The 21038-nt window shown below is 41.8% G+C and overlaps 1 protein-coding gene across 1 annotated transcript in view; it reads left to right on the top strand.

Annotated features, from left to right (window-relative positions):
* Positions 1-8193, top strand: part of LOC109874130 (endoglin-like) — a 46101-nt gene extending 37908 nt beyond the window's left edge. The window contains exons 11-14 of the mRNA XM_020465924.2: positions 1208-1274; positions 4249-4356; positions 4504-4551; positions 4853-8193. Of these exons, the coding sequence (XP_020321513.1) occupies positions 1208-1274; positions 4249-4356; positions 4504-4551; positions 4853-4977 (348 nt within the window). The 3' untranslated portion in view covers positions 4978-8193. The remainder of the gene's footprint in view (positions 1-1207; positions 1275-4248; positions 4357-4503; positions 4552-4852) is intronic.
* Positions 8194-21038: the final 12845 nt, after the last annotated feature.

Genomic DNA, 21038 nt, shown 5'->3' with positions numbered 1-21038 from the left:
GTGGCTTTTTCCTTGCTGAGTGGCCTTTCAGGTTATGTCGATATAGGACTCGTTTTACTGTGAATATACATACTTTTGAACCTGTTTCCTCCATCATCTTCACAAGGTCCTTTGCTCTCGTTCTGGGATTTATTTGCACTTTTCGCACCAAAGTACGTTCATCTCTAGGAGAAAGAACACGTCTCTTTCCTGAGTCTTTCCTGTTTATGCTTGCGTACTATTGTTTGTACAGATGAATGTGGTACCTTCAGTCATTTGGAAATTGCTCCCAAGGATGAACCAGACTTGTGGAGGTCTACAATTTTTTTTCTGAAGTCTTGGCTGATTTCTTTTGATGTTCCCATGATGTCAAGCAAAGAGGCACTGAGTTTGAAGGTAGGCCTTGAAATACATTCACATGTACACCTCCAATTGACTCAAATGATGTCAATTAGCCTATCAGAAGCTTCTAAAGCCATGACATAATTTTCTGGAATTTTCAAAGCTGTTTTAAAGGCACAGTCAACTTAGTGTATGGAAACTTCTGACTCACTGGAATTGTGATACAATGAATTTAAGTGAAATTTTCAGTCTGTCAACAATTGCTGGAAAAATCACTTGTGTCATGTACAAAGTAGATGTCCTAAACGACTTGCCAAAACCATAGTTTGTTAACAAGAAATATGTGAAGTGGTTGAAATATGAGTTGTAATGACTCCAACCTAAGTGTATGTAAACCTCCAATTTCAACTTTAGGTGTGTGTTGGGGGGAGGTGTGTGTGTGCATGTAGGTGTGTGTTTTGGGGGGGTATTGCTTTTTTTATTTACTTCTATGAGAAAGTCTGTTCCATTTTTTTTTTTGTTTAGTATCCTTTCTTTCATTATTGAGCATTTTTCATAGATCCTTGAATACATTTTTCTCTGACAAATTGATTTCAACCTCATAACAGCACCAACTGTTCCAGAAAGTGTACATTTAGAGCTAGACTGAAAATGAAACATCATACACAGAGAATATGCTTCAAGGGATAATGTGTGCCAACTGTTGCTCACTAAACATTGTTCATTCTAAACTGTAGCTTAGTCAACAACCCAAATATTTAGTGAACTTTCCCTTTCACCTTAAAGCATTTTTGATGTTTTGAGTTGACTTTAGTAGGTTTTAGTATATTTGCCAACAAAGCAATATGAATGATGTGTGTCTCACTCTCTTCGTATTCTCTTGTAGAAATGTGGAGATGGAGGAAGAGTGAAGAGGAATTTGGAGGTCACCCAGACATACATCCCACCACCAAGTGAGTTCAGTTAACTCCAAATCCTTCCAGCTCTGTTGTTGTAGTGTAGTTTGTCCTTCTGGCAACTCAACCCTTACCTTTTCTCTTATCAGCTTTGGCATCAGTCAACATTTACAGTACACATGATAACCCCAATGTTGGCCCTTAAATGACAGAATTCATAAATTAACATTTTTAAACATGAGTCTTCTCTATCGTTGATATGAACCCCGTCTACCCCTATGCTAAAATGTGCCATCTTCTTTCCTGTGGAAAACCAAAAGAAATCCAAATGAAATCAGCACTAACACTGCTGTCAAATGCAATAATAGAAGAGCCACTGCATTGTCCTCTTCAGCAATTCCCTTCTCAGAACATTCATCATCCATCTCATTCCAGCCACGCTGCTGCCAGTCTGTCCGTCTGTCTCAGTTGTCTCGCCTTCCAACGAGCTCCACTTTAACGTTGGGCCCGTTGTCATGGCGACGATGAGTTCAGGATATACAAAAAGAGAGGGGTCGTAGAGGGGATGCGAGGTGGGGTGGGGCCTCTTCCTTAGGAAGGCCTGCAGCCTGACTTTGTGGCCACAATCAGCTAGTAATGACCCTCAGGGGGATCCATTGTGTCCGAGGTCTGGCCGAGCGGCTGTCCGTCACAAAAAAATTACTGGAGCTATTGTCAGAAACCCCCGAAAACAAAGAGGGGAAGGTGTCACTCTTCAAAGCGGAGGACAATCTCTGGGCAGATGAGTCAGGAACTAACCTTGCATTCCTCAACCCTCTGCAAGCCCATTATTTTGGGGTGAAAAAGAAAAGAGGTTCATGTTTTGGCTTGGAACATAGCTCCCCAGCTTTGGCTTGGGACATAGCTCCCCAGCTATGGCTTGGGACATAGCTCCCCAGCTATGGCTTGGGACATAGCTCCCCAGCTATGGCTTGGGACATAGCTCCCCAGCTATGGCTTGGGACATAGCTCCCCAGCTATGGCTTGGGACATAGCTCCCCAGCTATGGCTTGGGACATAGCTCCCCAGCTATGGCTTGGGACATAGCTCCCCAGCTATGGCTTGGGACATAGCTCCCCAGCTATGGCTTGGGACATAGCTCCCCAGCTATGGCTTGGGACATAGCTCCCCAGCTATGGCTTGGGACATAGCTCCCCAGCTATGGCTTGGGACATAGCTCCCCAGCTATGGCCAACAAGTAATTGTTTCCTGCAATTTCCTCATGCAGGAGAAGAAGAGGATACAGGTTGGAGCATCAGCGGCTTGATGGTGATGGGTTTGGAGGCGACACAGCCAGACCACCACTGCTCATTTTTGTTTTTGCATCCTGTTTTACTGGCCAGCCCATTCTGATTCTTATGTAATGGAAAGGTGATGTGAGCGTGTGGAGGGACTCAGGGACTTGTGATGGAGAATGGTTGAACGAGAATCAGTGGCAAGGGAACAACGTTTCCTCCCATTAAACTGCAGGCAACTCCTCATTGACCTAAGCGCTCCTTTTTATCCACGCCTGCCAAGTGACTACACAGTGCACACACCAAACAACTGGAGCCAGCCAACTTTCTGGGCTCTCAGTTCTGCTTCAGAATTCTGGCCTGAGTGTTGGAATTTAGCTTTTTTGACAGTTGAAGCAGGCTGACTGCTGATGTTGTTGCTGGGGGTCCCGCCTGCTTTCATTGGCCAGGATGTGAATCCCCCTCAGTTGTCCTTGCTGTTTGGTAGCTGTCCCCCAGAGGGCTCTTTGGTGTAGTAGTGTCGTAGTACAGGCCTGCTGCTGCCCGTCTTCTCCACCTCCTCCCCACCTACAACAAGGCTTCTGCTTCCTGTCTCTGTTTGTTCAGCTTTGCTGTCTAACCCAAACACACAAATAACAAGTCGGCCCATTTTGGAAAACAAATAAAAGAAAGACTGTAAAGTAGGTTTCTGTTTAGACATGAACTGGGACAGGGCCTTTGAGTCTGTATTGTTAGTACAGTAGTAGATCATTAATTATCCTCCTATAAAGATAACTTACAATCACTTACAATCTAATTCATTAGACTTTATTGAAGGATGTATTCTCCACATTAGTTTAATTTCATTGGCACACAAGGGTTTCAATATATTGTGACAGTAGAGCAGTGATGATTAAGTGATTTTAATAAGGTGAGGCGATGAATGATCTTGATTATTATTTAAAGAACATAGACACCATAAATAACAATATTAACCATATACACATGGCTTGGATTGTGGCAAGAGATGCAGCCAAACAAACAGAATGCTGTCCCTCACCCTTCCTGCATCCTGTCTTTCCTTCAGGAAAAGAGAGAGCGGTCGGTAGCCTAGCGTAGCGCTGAGCCTAGCATGTAGCGCAGTGGCACAGGATGCAGGAGGCTTAAGGTGGCAGGTGAGAGAAACTGCACAGGGTAAGAAACAGGATGGCTTCAGCCCAGGGGACTGATGATTAGCTTCCTCCCAAATTCTGGCCTTTTTCAGAATAGTTGATTTGAGAGTTCTGCCGAGAGAGAGCAATTCTGCCTCAGCCATTGGCTCCAGCTGTTTTGTTTGCATCTACGTCTGTAATTGCTGCAACGGCTTGTGCGGGACCATGCCACACACAGGCTGCCATGGTGGTACTGCCATGGCCAAGCCCTGAGACTTCATATCGCAAGATGAGAAAGCCAGAACTAGCAAGTACATAACAGCGATAAGCATTTGCTTCCACAAACAGATTTGGCCTAAATTGTGCAATGTGCTTAAGACAACAAAACAACACATTTTATGAGCTTGTAATGTTAACTGGTTGTGTGCTGAAAATGAGGAAATCATAGGAGGAATAATAATGGTTTAAATTACAAGCATTTCGCTACACCCGCAATAACATCTGTTAAACATATGTATATGACCAATACAATTTGATTTGATCTGTGTGATTCCGCTGATCTCCAACGATACTACAAAATACCCCATTGTAAGACATGCATTCATGTGTTTCTTCTGTGTGTTCTAGCTGTGTGTATTGACTTTGGTCTGTCAGCCGTGCTGGGCATTGCTTTCGGAGGCTTCCTGATCGGAGTTCTGCTTATTGGAGCTCTGTGGTTCATCAAGATCCGCACAGGTGAGTCAGAGTCCCACTATCTCTTTTGTGTTGTTACAATGACATACTTCAAAAGTGTTTTAGAGGTCTTTTTCTCTTGATTTGAGATCTCTTAATTTTACCATGACTTAATTTTAAAACTGTATTATTCTGTTTTATGGGATCTAGGATACCCCACCGGACTGGATGTCGGGTCGACTGCAGTAAACCTCTCAGGTAAGATGCTAGTCACTGTTTATGGTTGATGCCAGTTACAGTTAAACATAAAGAGCTATATTTTCCATGAATAGGGAATGGTAATATAGGCACCGCATATAGATCAGGAAAACCCGTCTCCTCCTCCTTTTCTGATCTTTCTCATGGTCTTTCTCCCTCAATCATTCATGCAATCAATCAACCAACAAGTAAATTAGTCTTTATTAGAGGCAGAGGCAACTGGTTTGCACCTCAGAGGCAACAGTTTTGCAAGCTGAAATTTGGTTTGCCATGAATCAAAAAACATTTTTTCTCTTCCCAGGATGTCCTTGCTCTCTGACCAGCAAACGGCAACCCGTTTCTACGAACCCCTCCCCCTCTGAGAACAGTAGTGCTAATGCCAGCATTGGCAGCACTCAGAGCACGCCAACCAGCAGCATGGCATGAGATCATCAGCACCACCGTCTCCCCTTTCCGACACCCCGATGGGCCTTGTGCTATTTGGTCGCTCTTTCACCATGCTTAAGAAAGCATTACCCCCCCTCTCTTTAGTCACACCACAAACACGCACCCGCTCTCACCCATAACCCCACCTGAAAGTGGTGAGGTCGGGGGCGGGAAGGGGTGGGAGGAGCAGGAATGGGAGGGTGGGGGGCGGCTCTAGTCTAGTCCAGGCACCTAACATTCACCTCTCTAGCCTCCCAGCAAAAGTTCCAGACGGAAAGTCAGCGAGGGTGAAAAAAAAGACCCCGGCTCCCAGCAACAGGAAAAACAAAGCATATCCCCTAAGAACTAACAGGAAATTCATTGCATTCTTCTCAATAAATTGTCCCTCTCTGATGGCGGCACAATAAGAGTCAGTCAGTGAAAAAAAGAGACAAAAGATTGACTTTTAAAAACATTATTAGAGAAACTGTTTTTGTCTCTCGACATCCACAGTTGTTATGATTGGAAATGTCAGGGCCCCTTATTGTAGGCAATTTAGAGATAGATTCTGGACGACACCTGTTCTATCACATTGACTGTAGTTTTAATTAAAATTGTATTACTGTATATGGGTGGCTGGAAGACACCTTGTCAGATTTGAAGACTTTAGACAGATCAACAAAGCTAAAATATCCAATGTTCTCCTCCAATACCAAAGGGTGTCTGTCTTTATATGAGTCCGGAAAGATTAGGAAAAGGCTACCTCTTAATTTATGTAGATGTCGGATTGTTAAGCACAAGCATGAGGATGGGTTATTCTGGTGAGCTAGTCAGATACCTTATTTTTTTGTTTCTCTCTTTCATTCCGTTTCACTTGAGTTACAATGCATTCGGGAAGTTTTCAGACCCCTTCCCTTTTTTCCACATTTCGTTACATTACAGCCTTATTCTAAAATTGATAAAAATATTTTAAAAACTCCTCAATCTACAAACAATACCACATAATGACAAAGTGAAAACAGGTTTTTGCTCATTTAAAACAAAATGGTTTACTTATTTACATAAGTATTCAGACCCTTTGCTATGCGATTCTAAATTCAGCTCAGGTGCATCCTTTTTCCATTTATCACCCTTTTCTACAACTTGATTGGAGTCCACCTGTGGTAAATTAAATTGATTGGACATGATTTGGAAAGGCACACACCTGTCTATATAAGGTCCCACAATTGACTGTGCATGTCAGAGAAAAGCCAACAGGTCAAAGGAATTCTTCTTGGCGCTCCGAGACAGGGTTGTGTCAAGGCACAGGTCTGGGGAAGGGTACCAAAACATTTCTGCAGCATTGAAGGTCCCCACGAACACAGTGGCCTCCATCATTCTTCAATGGAAGAAGTTTGGAACCGCCAAGACTCTTCCTAAAGCTGGTCTCCCAGCCAAACTGAACAATCGGGGGAGAAGGGCCTTGGTCAGGGAGGTGACCAAGAACCCGATGGTCACTCTGACAGAGCATCTGAGTTCCTCTGTGGAGATGGGAGAACCAGAGGGACAACCATCTCTGCAGCACTCCACCAATCAGGCCTTTATGGTAGAGTGGCCAGACTGAAGCCACTCCTCAGTAAAATGCACATGACAGCCTGCTTGGAGTTTGTCAAAAGGCACCTAAAGGACGCTGACCATGAGAAACAAGATAATCTGGTCTGATGAAACCAAGATTAAACTCTTTGGCCTGAATGCCAAGCGTCACGTCTGGAGGAAATCTGGCACCATCCCTACGGTGAACAATGGTGGTGGCAGCATCATGCAGTGGGGATGTTTTTCAGCGGCAGGGACTGGAAGACTAGTCAGGATCAAGAGAAAGATGAACGGAGCAAAGTACAGAGAGATCCTTGATGAAAACCTGCTCCAGAGCGCTCAGGACCTCAGACTGGGGCAAAGGTTCACCTTCCAACAGGACAATGACCGTAAGCACACAGTCAAGACAACCCAGGAGTGGCTTTGAGACAAGTCTCAGAATGTCCTTGAGTGGTCCAGCCAGAGCCCGGACTTGAACCCGACCAAACATCTCTGGAGAGACCTGAAAATATCTGTGCAGCTACGCTCCCCATCCAACCTGACAGAGCTTGAGAGGATCTGCAGAGAAGAATGGGAGATCATACCCAAATACAGGTGTGCCAAGCTTGTAGCATTATACCCAAGAAGACTCAAAGATGTAATTGCTGCCAAAGGTACTTCAACAAAGTACTGAGTAAAGGGTCTGAATACTTATGGAAATGGTAATATTTCATTTTTTAATTTGTAATATATTTGCAAAAAAACAGTTTTTGCTTTGTCATTATGGGGTTTTGTGTGTAGATTGATGAGGGGGAAAAATGATTTAATAGATTTTAGAACAAGGTGGTAACGTAACAAAATGTAGAAAAAGGGAAGGTGTCGGAATACTTTCCAAATGCACTGTACATCATATTGTTTTGCTCCAAGCCATCTGTTACATACAAGCAGAATTTATAACTAAATGTCCATGCATGTCAATGTTACTTAGGAGCCTTTGCGTATGAATAGTTTTTATAGTCCATTTAAAAAATATATAATATTTATCTGAAATTGTATTATGTCTAGCTAGATAGAGACACATTTTACTTTCCTCAATGCAAACTAAAGTCAACCCCAAACCAAGTTTTTACCAAAAACATTGTGAGATTTGTAAAGACCAACAAAAAAAATATGAAAAATGAAGATTTAACATCTAAATGATTGAACTCAGGAAAAACTATATTTGGCATTATCGTAATTTTGGGACAAATGATTGATGTTCAGTGCCAAGAAAAATGGAAATCAGATGTGATAGATGGTTGAACCGTAAATGTAAACCCATTCTGTGTGTAATTGTACAAATGTAAATGTATTATTATTGTATTGCCTCTTTTGACCTCTTTGAAAATGCTCTCACAATATAAAAGAAAAGCTTTGTGGTTATGACCTGCTGGGTATAAAGACATTCCCTTCAAACATTCCATTCAGCCATGTCTCTGAAAGAAACAGCAATACTGTACCAAAAGTATACAGTTTGTATATGAATTTTTATGTTTTTATTGTTATGATTGTACTAGTTATTGTTCATTACACAAACTTATATTTGTTGAGTAATTCATTATTAATTAGTCATTCATTTGTTTTGATACTGTCACCAAAAGCAGCCATCTTAAAACCAAGTGAGCTTCCTCAACCAAACACACTGTTTTGAATGGACCAATATGTTTTTTTTTCCCCCACCTAAATAATTATGTAGCTAACTAATAATGCATTGTGTGTGTGTTTCTATGTGCATGTGTGAGTGAGTGAGTGAGTGAGTGAGTGCGTGCATGCTCTAACTTATTCCGTTCAAATATATACATATCTAGATATATATTAAATCAAATAGCTTACTACACACCCCAACACTTTTCAAATGTTCAAATCAAGAGGCTATTGCGCAGAAAAATGTGGACAGTCGGGTGCATTGCAAATTCAGAACCTCTGGACAGCAACATAATAAACTGAAGCACTGATCATTGGGAGCGAGATCAGAAATAGGTAGCCTCGCCTACAAAACTGTTCAAATGAAAAGTCCTGATTTAACATGACATTAATAACACAGCCACATCCTGAGTACCCGGTGCCGACACGTTCAGAAATCAAAAGATGGTTTGTGCAATAGACCGCTGCGCCACTCGGGAGGCCCCATTGAAGCTATTATGAGCCAAAACTTTTAACCCACAATAGTCAGCATACAAGGGGAGCACTGGCGTCCCACTGTATTGAACCTCCACAGGCAAGCAACTGTGAATGAAGGGAGTGTTGTAGTATCAGACAGTCTGTGACAGCTAGACTCTCTGAGAGTACTGACAGAAAGCAGGGTAAATCAGATGGGCTGTCAGTTAATCCGGTTGTTAACCCAGCAGATTCTGGCCCAGCCTCTGACAAGGGCTTCCTCTGCTCATAGATACACATGAGCCAAGCAATCCTCAACACACGGCACTTGTCCCTTTCTCGCAATGCTAGACACTCACTCGCAAGGCGAGGCGAGCAGACTGTGTGTATGTGTGTGTTGAAGACAGAATATGTGCATGTATTACGAGAGAGAGAGAGTGTGTGTGTGTGTGAGAGAATGTGAGTGTTTGTCTTTCTGGAGGTGTCTTTGTTTAAATCCAGAAAGGAGAGGGACTTAGGAAGTGGTTATGAGCTTTTTGTTATTGAGTGATACACTCAAAGCAGCTCTTGAGTTGGGAGGCTCCCAAAAACATACAAGGTCTAAGTGTGGAAGAAATCATCCAATATTTCTTGCATCATATGCAATTGAAATCACATAAAAAAGGGGATTACTTTTTTAGTTTTATCACATTTCTTTGTAACTAATATAACATGTAAAAACGGAATACATTGAAACTCATCTGGACAGACAGGAATAATAACATTACCAAGTATCTTAACCCTTGAAATATATTCACAGGAATACATTTTTCTGTTATCTATTTTTTTGTCTCCTATAAGCAGCAACATGAAGTCATTTCCCTCATTTTGATCTGTACTGGGCTGCTGTGTTAGAAATAATGCCTTAGATTAAAGGCTTGTTTGTGCCTGGGTATAATGTGTCTATACAGGATGTCACCCTTCAGGATTGTTAACAACGTTGTTAGTCTGTCATCTTAATAAAATTACTGCTCCAATTCTATGCATGGATGAAAAATGCAGGGAATTCCATAACCCTGGCTAAAGTGCCTTTTATGGTGCACTGAACAAATACAAATGATACCGTATGTTGTCTTTTGAAAAGTATATATGTTTTTTTTTGTGTATCAACCGTCTTAATAAAATTAGTTTAAGAAACTGATTGTGATTCTTATTATGATATCTTCACATCCATTATGATTCCTTTGCTGGCTTACATGTAAGAGCAAGGTCAAGGCCAGAGGAGAGTTAACATTGCAGAACATACTGTAGCTGCTGTGAGACTCAAGCATAGAAAGAGAAGCAACTCAAGCATCTGCTATGCCTTGGGTGTCCCAAAATTTTATGCTGCGTTCATAACCAAGTGGGAAGGTGGTATTTACCTCATACGACTAGGAGAAATCCACTTGAATGCCCCTCCAACTTGTAATTACTAGTGGGAAACTCATCTATCATCCCTGAACCCTCCCACATTCTGAAATCTCCTGGTAAGGAAATTACCTCGATAACAGCATTTTCAGCAGTTAAATGAAACAAAACATCATTTATATAAAGCAATTCAATCATATGGTTTTTGAACACAATCATTTGTTTACAAATACGATAGCTGTACTTTTAGTTTATGGTTGAAAGAGCTTATTGGCCATTAGCCAATCAACGTTTCTCAACGAGAAATGTGAATGCAACTGGGATTTACGACTTCACAACTGGTAATTACCACATTCTCACTTGGTTATGAACACAGAATAAGACATACCGTATCAGAGAGCAATTATAATATGGCAAGCTGGGCCGAGCACTTTCACAGCCAAGGCAGGGAGCGTCACACGTGAAGCCAGCAGAAATGTGCTTTTAGTCTTCAATTTAACACTTCTGATCATGATGAGACGAAAGGAACAATTATGCGTTTTTAAATTAGAACAGTTGGAAATAGTGTATTGTTAAGTAGCACACATTGATTAATTTGTTGATTAGGAGTGGTCTTCAAGGATTAGTTCTATGTCTATAAATGGCAAAGTTTACTTTTCTGCCTGTGTGGTTGAAGGTCAGGATTACATAGGATATAACACACACGCACACTTTTTACTGTATGACAAAGTTTACATTCATATAGTGGCCTAAACTCCACTCCAAGTTGAACAAACTTCACCAACAGAGTGGAGCAGAGACCAGGCTTTGTGGAATCTAGATCAGACTACATCCATTTGTCTAAGGTCAATACAAAACGTAATCATGTACCTCTCTACCTATGTTTGTCCTCTGTAGTTGCATGCCTTTAATTGTTTGCTGAAATCCTTACTTTTACAATAAACGTTAATCAAATACAACCAACTTTTTTTTCTAGTTTTTGGTGATGTAATCGGCGTTAGATTTCACAAAGGCTGGTCTCTGCTCCACTCCGTTGGTGAAGTTCATCATAAACATTCGAGTTTAGTCCGCTAACATTCATACTGCTTGTTTGAGGATGTCAATGGACGTATAAAGCAGATGAGACATTAACACTTAGATGTCTCTGACTCAAGCTAACAAATAATCTGTTGAAAGTTGTCTGTGAATGTTGACATAGTTACTGACCGAAACATCTGCATTAAAGTATTTTGGCTTGATTGGATTTAATTTGTTTGCAGCAGAAAACGTATGTTGGATAGTAGCAAGTTTTTCCACATTTGCTTGCTAGTGCAGTGGGTTTTACCTTATCTATTGATTAGATACTGAATGTGAAACTAGAAGCTAGATAACCTAGCTAAGTGATGTTAGCTAGCTGCTAGCTAATTAGCTAGCCACAATATTCTAGCTTATAATGTTAAGGCTGCAATATGTAACTTTTTGGGCAACAAGACCAAATTCATATAAATGCGATAGATGTGTTCTATGTGCACTATTTCTAAGCTTCCAGTTCTTAAGTATCATTTTTGCATTTTTTTTATTTCGGTTTTGTACTGGTGTACCAGCTTCAATGACCAGCTTCAATGATCTGAAAATACTATATTTTTGGTTATGGAAAATATGTTTCACAGCAGTTTAGATGGTACAAGGATTCTCTACACTTTACTTACTTGTTTTGTCAAGTAAAATTAGGCGAACTCTTCAAATTTTAGCAACCAGGAAATGGCGGAGTGATTTTTGCATAGTGCTTTAAGATAGCAAGTTTTCACATTTGCTTGTTTTGCACTGGGTTTTAGCTATCTATCTATTGATTAGATACTAAATGCAAAATGTGCCTCTAGTTTCCAGCTATCTTGCTACATTAGCCAGGAAGCTAGCTAATAGCTGCGATATTCTAGTTTAAAATGTTTAGATAGCAAACTAGCTGCAGTGCTTAGCTACCAAAAGCACGCTTCCTACTTGTTAGCTAAGCTAGCTCAACTTTCTTCTGCCCTGGGGGAAACTATACAACATTGCTGCTTTGAGGGCATCTATGAATGTTTCTCTTGCAAATATGACATGTCTAACATTAAGTTAGCAGTGTGGCAGTGTGAAACATGTGTGCTACCTGAATCTGAAGCAGCGTGGAACACCGTCGAACATGAGGCCTCTACACTGTTCATCAGGTATTTTACAACGTGGTTATGTGGAATTGTATTATCCACAAACTGTGACTTAATCATTCACTGTTGCATTAATACAAGCTAAGTTACCGATGGCAGTGATTGGCCACATGTTAGCCCTCACCCTCCCCTAACCCGGACGACACTGGGACATTTGTGCGATGGGACTGAACTCTATCTGAGAAGTAGTTGGTGAACCAGGCGAAGCAGTCATTTGAGAAACCAAGACTGTTGAGTCTGCCGATAAGAATACGGTGATTGACAAAGTCGAAAGTCTTGGCCAGGTCGATGAAGATGGCTGCACAGTACTGTCTTTTATCGATGGCGGATAAGATATCGTTTGGTACCTTGAGCGTGGCTGAGGTGCACCCGTGAACAGCTCGGAAACCGGATTGCACAGCAGAGAAGGTACGGTGGGATTCGAAATGGCCAGTGATCTGTTTGTTAAATTGGCTTTTGAAGAATTTAGAAAGGCAGGGCAGGATGGATATACAGTGGGGCAAAAAAGTATTTAGTCAGCCACCAATTGTGCAAGTTCTCCCACTTAAAAAGATGAGAGAGGCCTGTAATTTTCATCATAGGTACACTTCAACTATGACACACAAAATGAGAAAAGAAATCCAGAAAATCACATTGTAGGATTTTTAATGAATTTATTTGCAAATTATGGTGGAAAATAAGTATTTGGTCACCTACAAACACTCTCACAGACCTGTAACTTCTTCTTTAAGAGGCTCCTCTGTCCTCCACTCGTTACCTGTATTAATGGCACCTGTTTGAACTTGTTATCAGTATAAAAGACACCTGTCCACAACCTCAAACAGTCACACTCCAAACTCCACTATGGCCAAGACCAAAGAGCTGTCAAAGGACACCAGAAACAAAATTGTAGACCTGCACCAGGCTGGGAAGACTCTGCAATTGGTAAGCAGCTTGGTTTGAAGAAATCAACTGTGGGAGCAATTATTAGGAAATGGAAGACATACAAAACCACTGATAATCTCCCTCGATCTGGGGCTCCACGCAAGATCTCACCCCGTGGGGTCAAAATGATCACAAGAACGGTGAGCAAAAATCCCAGAACCACATGGGGGGACCTAGTGAATGACCTGCAGAGAGCTGGGACCAAAGTAACAAAGCCTACCATCAGTAACACACTACGCCGCCAGGGACTCAAATCCTGCAGTGCCAGACATGTCCCCCTGCTTAAGCCAGTACATGTCCAGGCCCGTCTGAAGTTTGCTAGAGAGCATTTGGATGATCCAGAAGAAGATTGGGAGAATGTCATATGGTCAGATGAAACCAAAATAGAACTTTTTGGTAAAAACTCAACTCGTCGTGTTTGGAGGACAAAGAATGGTGAGTTGCATCCAAAGAACACCATACCTACTGTGAAGCATGGGGGTGGAAACATCATGCTTTGGGTCTGTTTTTCTGCAAAGGGACCAGGACGACTGATCCGTGTAAAGGAAAGAATGAATGGGGCCATGTATCATGAGATTTTGAGTGAAAACCTCCTTTCATCAGCAAGGGCATTGAAGATGAAACGTGGCTGGGTCTTTCAGCATGACAATGATCCCAAACACACCGCCCGGGCAACGAAGGAGTGGCTTGGTAAGAAGCATTTCAAGGTCCTGTCAGTCTGCAAGGAGCTGCCAGTCTGCACGGAGCCGCCAGAGCTGCCAGTCTGTAAGAAGTCGCCAGAGCTATCAGCCTACATGGAGCAGCCAGAGCCGCCAGTCAGCGTGGAGCAGCCAGAGCCGCCAGTCAGCATGGAGCAGCCAGATCTTTCAGTCTGCCAGGATCCGCCAGTCAGCCAGACTCTTCCAGATCTGCCAGTCAGCCAGACTCTTCCAGATCCGCCAGTCAGCCAGACTCTTCCAGATCCGCCAGTCAGCCAGACTCTTCCAGATCCGCCAGTCAGCCAGACTCTTCCAGATCCGCCAGTCAGCCAGACTCTTCCAGATCCGCCAGTCAGCCAGACTCTTCCAGATCTGCCAGTCAGCCAGACTCTTCCAGATCTGCCAGTCAGCCAGACTCTTCCAGATCTGCCAGTCAGCCAGACTCTTCCAGATCTGCCAGTCAGCCAGACTCTTCCAGATCTGCCAGTCAACCAGACTCTTCCAGATCTGCCAGTCAACCAGACTCTTCCAGATCTGCCAGTCAACCAGACTCTTCCAGATCTGCCAGTCAACCAGACTCTTCCAGATCTGCCAGTCAACCAGACTCTTCCAGATCTGCCAGTCAACCACACTCTTCCAGATCCGCCAGTCAGCCGGGATCTGCAAGAACTGCCAGTCGGCCAGGATCTGCCAGTCGGCCAGGATCTGCCAGTCGGCCAGGATCCGCCAGTCGGCCAGGATCCGCCAGATCCGTCAGTCAGCCAGGATCTGCCAGTCAGCCAGGATCTGCCAGTCAGCCAGGATCTGCTGAAACCACCAGCCAGCCAGGATCTGGTAGATCTACCTACCTGCCTGAGCTTCCTCTCACTCCTGAGCTTCCTCTCACTCCTGAGCCTTTCTCTCACTCCTGAGCTTTCTCTCACTCCCGAGCTTTCTCTCACTCCCGAGCTTCCCCTCAGTCCCGAGCTGCCTCAGTCCCGAGCTGTCCTTCAGTCCCGATCTGCTCCTCAGTCCAGTGGGGTTCTGGGTGAGGACTACTAGGCCATGGTCGGCGGCGAGGGTGGACTATCCAGGGACGCGAGGAAAGGGGACTAAGACATTGACTGAGTGGGGTCCACGTCCCGCGCCGGAGCCATCACCATGGACAGACGCCCACCCGGACCCTCCCTATTGTTTTGAGGTGCGTTCGGGAGTCCGCATCTTAGTGGGGGGGTTCTGTCACGCCCTGGTCTAAGTATTTTGTGTTTATCTTCATGTATTGGGTCAGGCCAGGGTGTGGCATGGGGTTTTTGTATTGTGGTGTGTTTTGTCTTGGGGTTTTGGTGTGTATGTATTGGGATTGTAGCTAGTGGGGTTATCTAGCAAAGTCTATGGCGGTCTGGAGTGGTTCTCAATCAGAGGCAGGTGTTTATCGTTGTCTCTGATTGGGAACCATATTTAGGCAGCCATATTCTTTGAGTTTGTCCTGGGTGATTGTCCTTAGTGTCCTCTATGTTAGTTTGCACCAGTATAGGCTGTTTCGGTTTTCGTTACGTTCTTTGTTTTGTAGTGTTTGTGTTGATTCGTGTTGTACGTTGTTCATTAAACATGGATCGCAATCTACACGCTGCAGTTTGGTCCGACTCACCTAGAAAACCGTAACAAGCAATTAAACACTGGAGTGATAAATGTGCAGAAGAAGTTTACTCTGACATGTCGCGACCCACCCTATATCAAATAAAAGTTTAATTGTCACATGCACAGGAAACAGAAGGTGTAAACGGTACAGTGAAGTGGTAACTTGCATAGTAGCAATATCAAACATGGAAAATGTCCAGATAAAAACATTTTATAAATATTTTATCATTATTATATGACGCTTACCCGACACACTTGTCTAAATTGAGGGGTCATGCAAAGGAAATGCTATAACCACCCCCCAGCCACAAATAGCTAAGTGGATGGGTCACTATCGTCTCAACATGTACACATGTTCATGAAATACAATAGATAGCCGTAATCACCCCTAGACACACCTGGCTAACTTAATGGGTAATGTAATAATCCTGCTGAATAGGAGTTTTTTGTTTAGACATGTAACCAGCTAAATCCCAACGCATACTACTACCAATACAAACATTGTCATAGCTGTAGTATGAATCTGCTAACAAACTAGGTTCATTGTTAGCTAAATAACATTAGGCTTTAACTAGCAATGCAAATGGATTTCTGATTAGAATAATATTACTACACAGATCAACCGCGTAACGTTAGCTAGCGAGCCAGCAAGCTAGCATTTGCTAGCTAACTAACAGTACGCTTTAACTTACAATAAAAACGACTTTCTGACAAAATTAGAAACTGATCTGAAAATGTAGCTACAATCTTACCCGTATACATGGATGAATGCTTCACGGCAGACTGGAACCATTTAACTCTGTTTTGTTTGTAGCTACATCTTGTTTGACTAGCTTTATGTCAAGTCTGCAGAAAGTAGCCCATCACTTTTTCCAACTGATCTGTCGATAGCGCCTGCTAAATTAAAGGCATCAATGTTGTTGAGAAAAGTAGCAAAACTTTTGTAGTTCTCGATGTCTAACGTTTTATTTTTCAAAAACGGCATGGTAGAAATGACTGTAAACACATATTGAACAGCCCACATTATAGACAGAAGCAAGCTACATGGCTTGCGAATCCGAACTCATCTCCCGGCATGTCCATCCCATCCATTATCTCAGCCAATCATGGCTAGCGGGAAGGTTCCTGGCTTTTTCTGTGGCTAAACCAACTAGGCTCATAATTCAACAATTTTATTTGTATTTATAGATGGAATATAAGTTTGTTATTAAGGCACATGAAAGTTCACATGTTCCAGAAGGCACTTCTGCCAAAAAATGCTTTTTGATAAAAAATACATTTTTACGTTCAAATGCCGCTCCTGTGAAGTAGTGATGTGCGACATACGCCTGGTTTCCTAAAACAAGTCACATATTTCAGTTGAACACTTATTGGCCCTTTCGCATGCATAGAAGCAGTACTAGACCTTTCTGGTGGACACTGGAGCTTGGAAATAGCATCAGCTGTTCTCCTCTTGCACTTTGTTAAAAAACCTTTTGTGACTAGGGGGCAGTATTTTCATTTTTGGAAAAATAACGTTCCCGTAGTAAACAGGATATTTTGTCAGGACAAGATGCTAGAATATGCATAGAATTGACAGCTTAGGATAGAAAACACTCTAAAGTTTCCAAAACTGTAAAAATATTGTCTGTGAGTATAACAGAACTGATATTGCAGGCGAAAGCCTGAGAAAAATCCAATCCAGAAGTGCCTCATGTTTTGAAAGCGCTGCGTTCCAATGCATACCTATTGAGCAGTGAATGGGCTATCAACCAGATTACTTTTTATTCGTATTCCCCAAGGTGTCTACAGTATTGTGACGTAGTTTTACGCATTTATGTTGAAGAATACCCGAGTGATTCTCGCATAAAATACAGAGGTAGCCATTATTCCAATCGGTCCTAATAGATATTTGAAAAACACCTTGAGGATTGATTATAAACAACGTTTGCCATGTTTCTCTCGATATTATGGAGCTAATTTTGAATATTTTTCGGCATTTTTGTGACTGCAATTTCTGGGCGATTTCTCAGCCAAACGTGAAGAACAAACGGAGCTATTTCGCCTACAAAAATAATATTTTGGGAAAAAAGGAACATTGGCTATCTAACTGAGAGTCTCGTGAGTGAAAACATCCGAAGCTCATCAAAGGTAAACGATTTAATTTGATTGCTTTTCTGATTTCCGTGACCAAGTTACCTGCTGCTAGCTGGACAAAATGCTATGCTAGGCTATCGATAAACTTACACAAATGCTTGTCTAGCTTTGGCTGTAAAGCATATTTTGAAAACCTGAGACGACAGGGTGATTAACAAAAGGCTAAGCTGTGTCTCAATATATATCACTTGTGATTTTCAAGAATAGGAATATTTTCTAGGATATTTATGTCCGTTGCGTTATGCCAGTCGATGATTACGCGCCCTCATGCGGGATGGGGAGTCATTAGAGGTTAATGTATGATTGCATGAATTCCTTCTCACGTATCTTTCTTACTCTTCTCAATCGACAGCGGGTGCTGCCGTGGGCCTCCCCCCGTCCCAAAGCCCTCGCAGGCGGCTCAGTCCTCGCGCAGCAGTCCCTCCCAGTTGCAGTCAGAGCAGGAGATGTTCACCCCTCTGTGTCCAGACTGCAAATGAATCACGCATGCCGGAAGCTGCTGGCTGACTGTAAGTCAGGGCGGGATGTGAATGTAAAAAACTAAACTAAAAAACAAACAAAATAAAAATATATATATAAAATAAAAAACAAAGTAACTCCGCCAGAGTGTCTCTTTTGGGTCACTTTTGCACTTTTGTCCTAGCCCGGATAAAGGAGAAGGGTTGGAATTGTGACATAAAAAAAAACAAGAATCGACATTTCATTTGTAGTTTTATACATATTTAGGGTGTTTTTTACTCACTTTTTGTCTCTCCCACGACGTTATTCCTCTCTCCTACAGCGTCCATCATAATTACATGCACATGGCCAATTATGCAAATTAGGTGATGACGTAATTTAGCGACTTTAAGGACAGCCAATAGCTACTTTCCTTACTGAAGAGTTGGCAGCACTGAGTGGGATAATAAGCTACCCTGAAAAGCAATAGGCTATTGTTAGTAAGGTAGTTACCCTCTTCATTAATAAGCATAAATCTGTCTGCTTGCAGGGTACTATTATCCTGTTTTTTTGTGTGCATACTAGGTGCACTTAGCGCAGAAGAAATTATAGCTACCTAGAGAAACATTCATAGGTGCCCTCAAAGCTGCAATGTTGTGCAGTTGCCTCCAGGGCAGAAGAAAGTAGAGCTAGCTAGAGACATTTCTATAGGTGCCCTCAAAGCAGCAAGGTTGTACAGTTGTCCCCAGGGCAGAATAAAGTAGTGCTAGCTAGAGACAGGTTCATAGGTGCCCTCAAAGCAGCCAGCAAGGTTGTACTGTACATGTGTACACATTCCAGTCCCATGTTTCCCTATCAATTTCAAATAAGAATTAAATCCCATATGCCCTAATCTCATCCTACACAACATAACTTCCTCCATTCTGTTCCCATTACATGACACTCCCATACAGGTTTCCTTGTATTATTAAAATGTATCCCATTGTCTCTGCCAGCAATCTAACTCATTTTTCCCGAATTAATGTTTTCATTTCTCCTCTACCCAACTGTACCTGTATATCCACAATATTATTTTTCCCTGATTTTTTGTGTGCTATTACAGTACCTGAATTGAAAATTGCTAACATTTAAATTTTGGGGGGCACTGGCCTACACACAATAATGTCAAAGTGGAAATATGTTTTTTTTTTACAAATTAATAAAAAATGAAATGCTGACATGCCTTGAGTCAATAGCTATTCAACCCCATTGTTATGGTAAGCCTAAAACAGTTCAGGAGTACAATTCTGCTCAACAAGCCACATAATAAGTTGCATGGACTCACTCTATGTGCAATAATAGTGTTTAACATAATTTTTTAATGACTACCTCACGTCTGTACACTACACATACAATTATCTGTAAGGTCCCTCAGAATGAGGACTGAATTTCAAACACAGTTTCAACCACAAACACCAGGGAGGTTTTCCAATGCCTCGCTAAGAATGGCACCTATTGGTAGCTGGGTAAAAAAAGACATTGAATATTGCTTTGAGCATGGTGAAGTTATTAATTACACTTTGGATGGTGTATCAATACACCCAGTCACTATAAAGATAAAGGCATCCTTCTAAACTCAGTTGCCAGAGAGGAAGGAAACCGTTCAGGGATTTCACCATGAAGCCAATGGTAACTTTAAAACAGTTACAGAGTTTAATGCCAGGATAGGAGAAAACTGAGGATCAATCAACAATATTGTAGTTACTCCACAATACTAAGCTAATTGACAGAGTGAAAATAAAGAAGCCTGTACAGAATAAAAATATTCTGAAATATGCATCCTGTTTACAACAAGGCACTAAAGTAATACTGCAAAAAAATTGCAAAGCAATTAACTTTTTGTCCCTAATACAAAGTGTTACTGTACGTTTGGGGCAAATCAAATACACATTTCTGAAAAACTCTCTCCATATTTTTAAGCATAGTTGTGGCTGCATCAGTATTGAGTATTGAGTAGCTTGGATGAATCTGTCCCAGATGCTAATATATGCATGTTATTAGTAGTATTGGATAGAAAACTCAGAAGTTTCCCAAACTGTTTGAATGATGTCTATGAGTATAACAGAACTCATATGGCAGGCGAAAACCTGAGAAAAATCCAACCAGGAAGTGGGAAATCTGAGTCTTGTAAGTTTTCAAAGCTTGGCCTATCGAATAGACACTGTCCATGGGGTCATTTTTCACTTCCTAAGGCTTCCACTAATGTCAACCGTCTTTAGAAACTTTTTAGAGGATTCTACTATAAAGGAGGAGCTCATGAGACCTGTGTGAGTCAGTGGTCTGGCAGAGTGCCTTGGTCTCATGACACGCGGTCATGAGAAAGTTAGCTCTCGTTCCATTGCTTTTCTTCAGACATAGGAATTCTCCGGTTGGAACATTATTGAACATTTATGTTAAATACATCCTAAAGATTGATTCTATAATTAGTTTGACAGGTTTCTACGGACTGTTATATACATTTTTGAACTTTTCGTCTGACGTGCTGCTGGACCTGCACACACGTTTGGATTTGCTTACCAAATGCCCTAACAAAAGGATCTATTTGGACATAAATGATGGAATTTATCGAACAAATCAAGCATTTATTGGGGACCTGGTATTCCTGGGAGTGCATTCTGATGAAGATCATCAAAGGTAAGTGAATGTTTCTAATGTTATTTTTGACTAATGTTGACTACCCAATATGGCGGATATCGCTTTGGCTTCTTTGTTGTCTGAACGCTGTTCTCAGATTATTGCACGGTTTGCTTTTTCCGTAAAGTTTTTAAAAAATCTGACACAGAGGTTGCATTAAGGAGAAGTATATCTCTAGCTCTATGTATAATAGTCGTATCTTTATCAATGTTTATTATGACTATTTCTGTAATTTGATGGGGCTCTAAGCTAAATCATTGCATGTTTTAGAACTACTGAACGTAACGCGCCAATTTAAAATGAGATTTTTTAAATATAAATATGCACTTTACCGAACAAAACA

The sequence above is a fragment of the Oncorhynchus kisutch genome, linkage group LG29 (genome assembly GCF_002021735.2).
Source record: "Oncorhynchus kisutch isolate 150728-3 linkage group LG29, Okis_V2, whole genome shotgun sequence".
Taxonomy (NCBI): Eukaryota; Metazoa; Chordata; class Actinopteri; order Salmoniformes; family Salmonidae; genus Oncorhynchus; species Oncorhynchus kisutch.
This window is presented reverse-complemented; position numbering and strand designations above follow the sequence as displayed.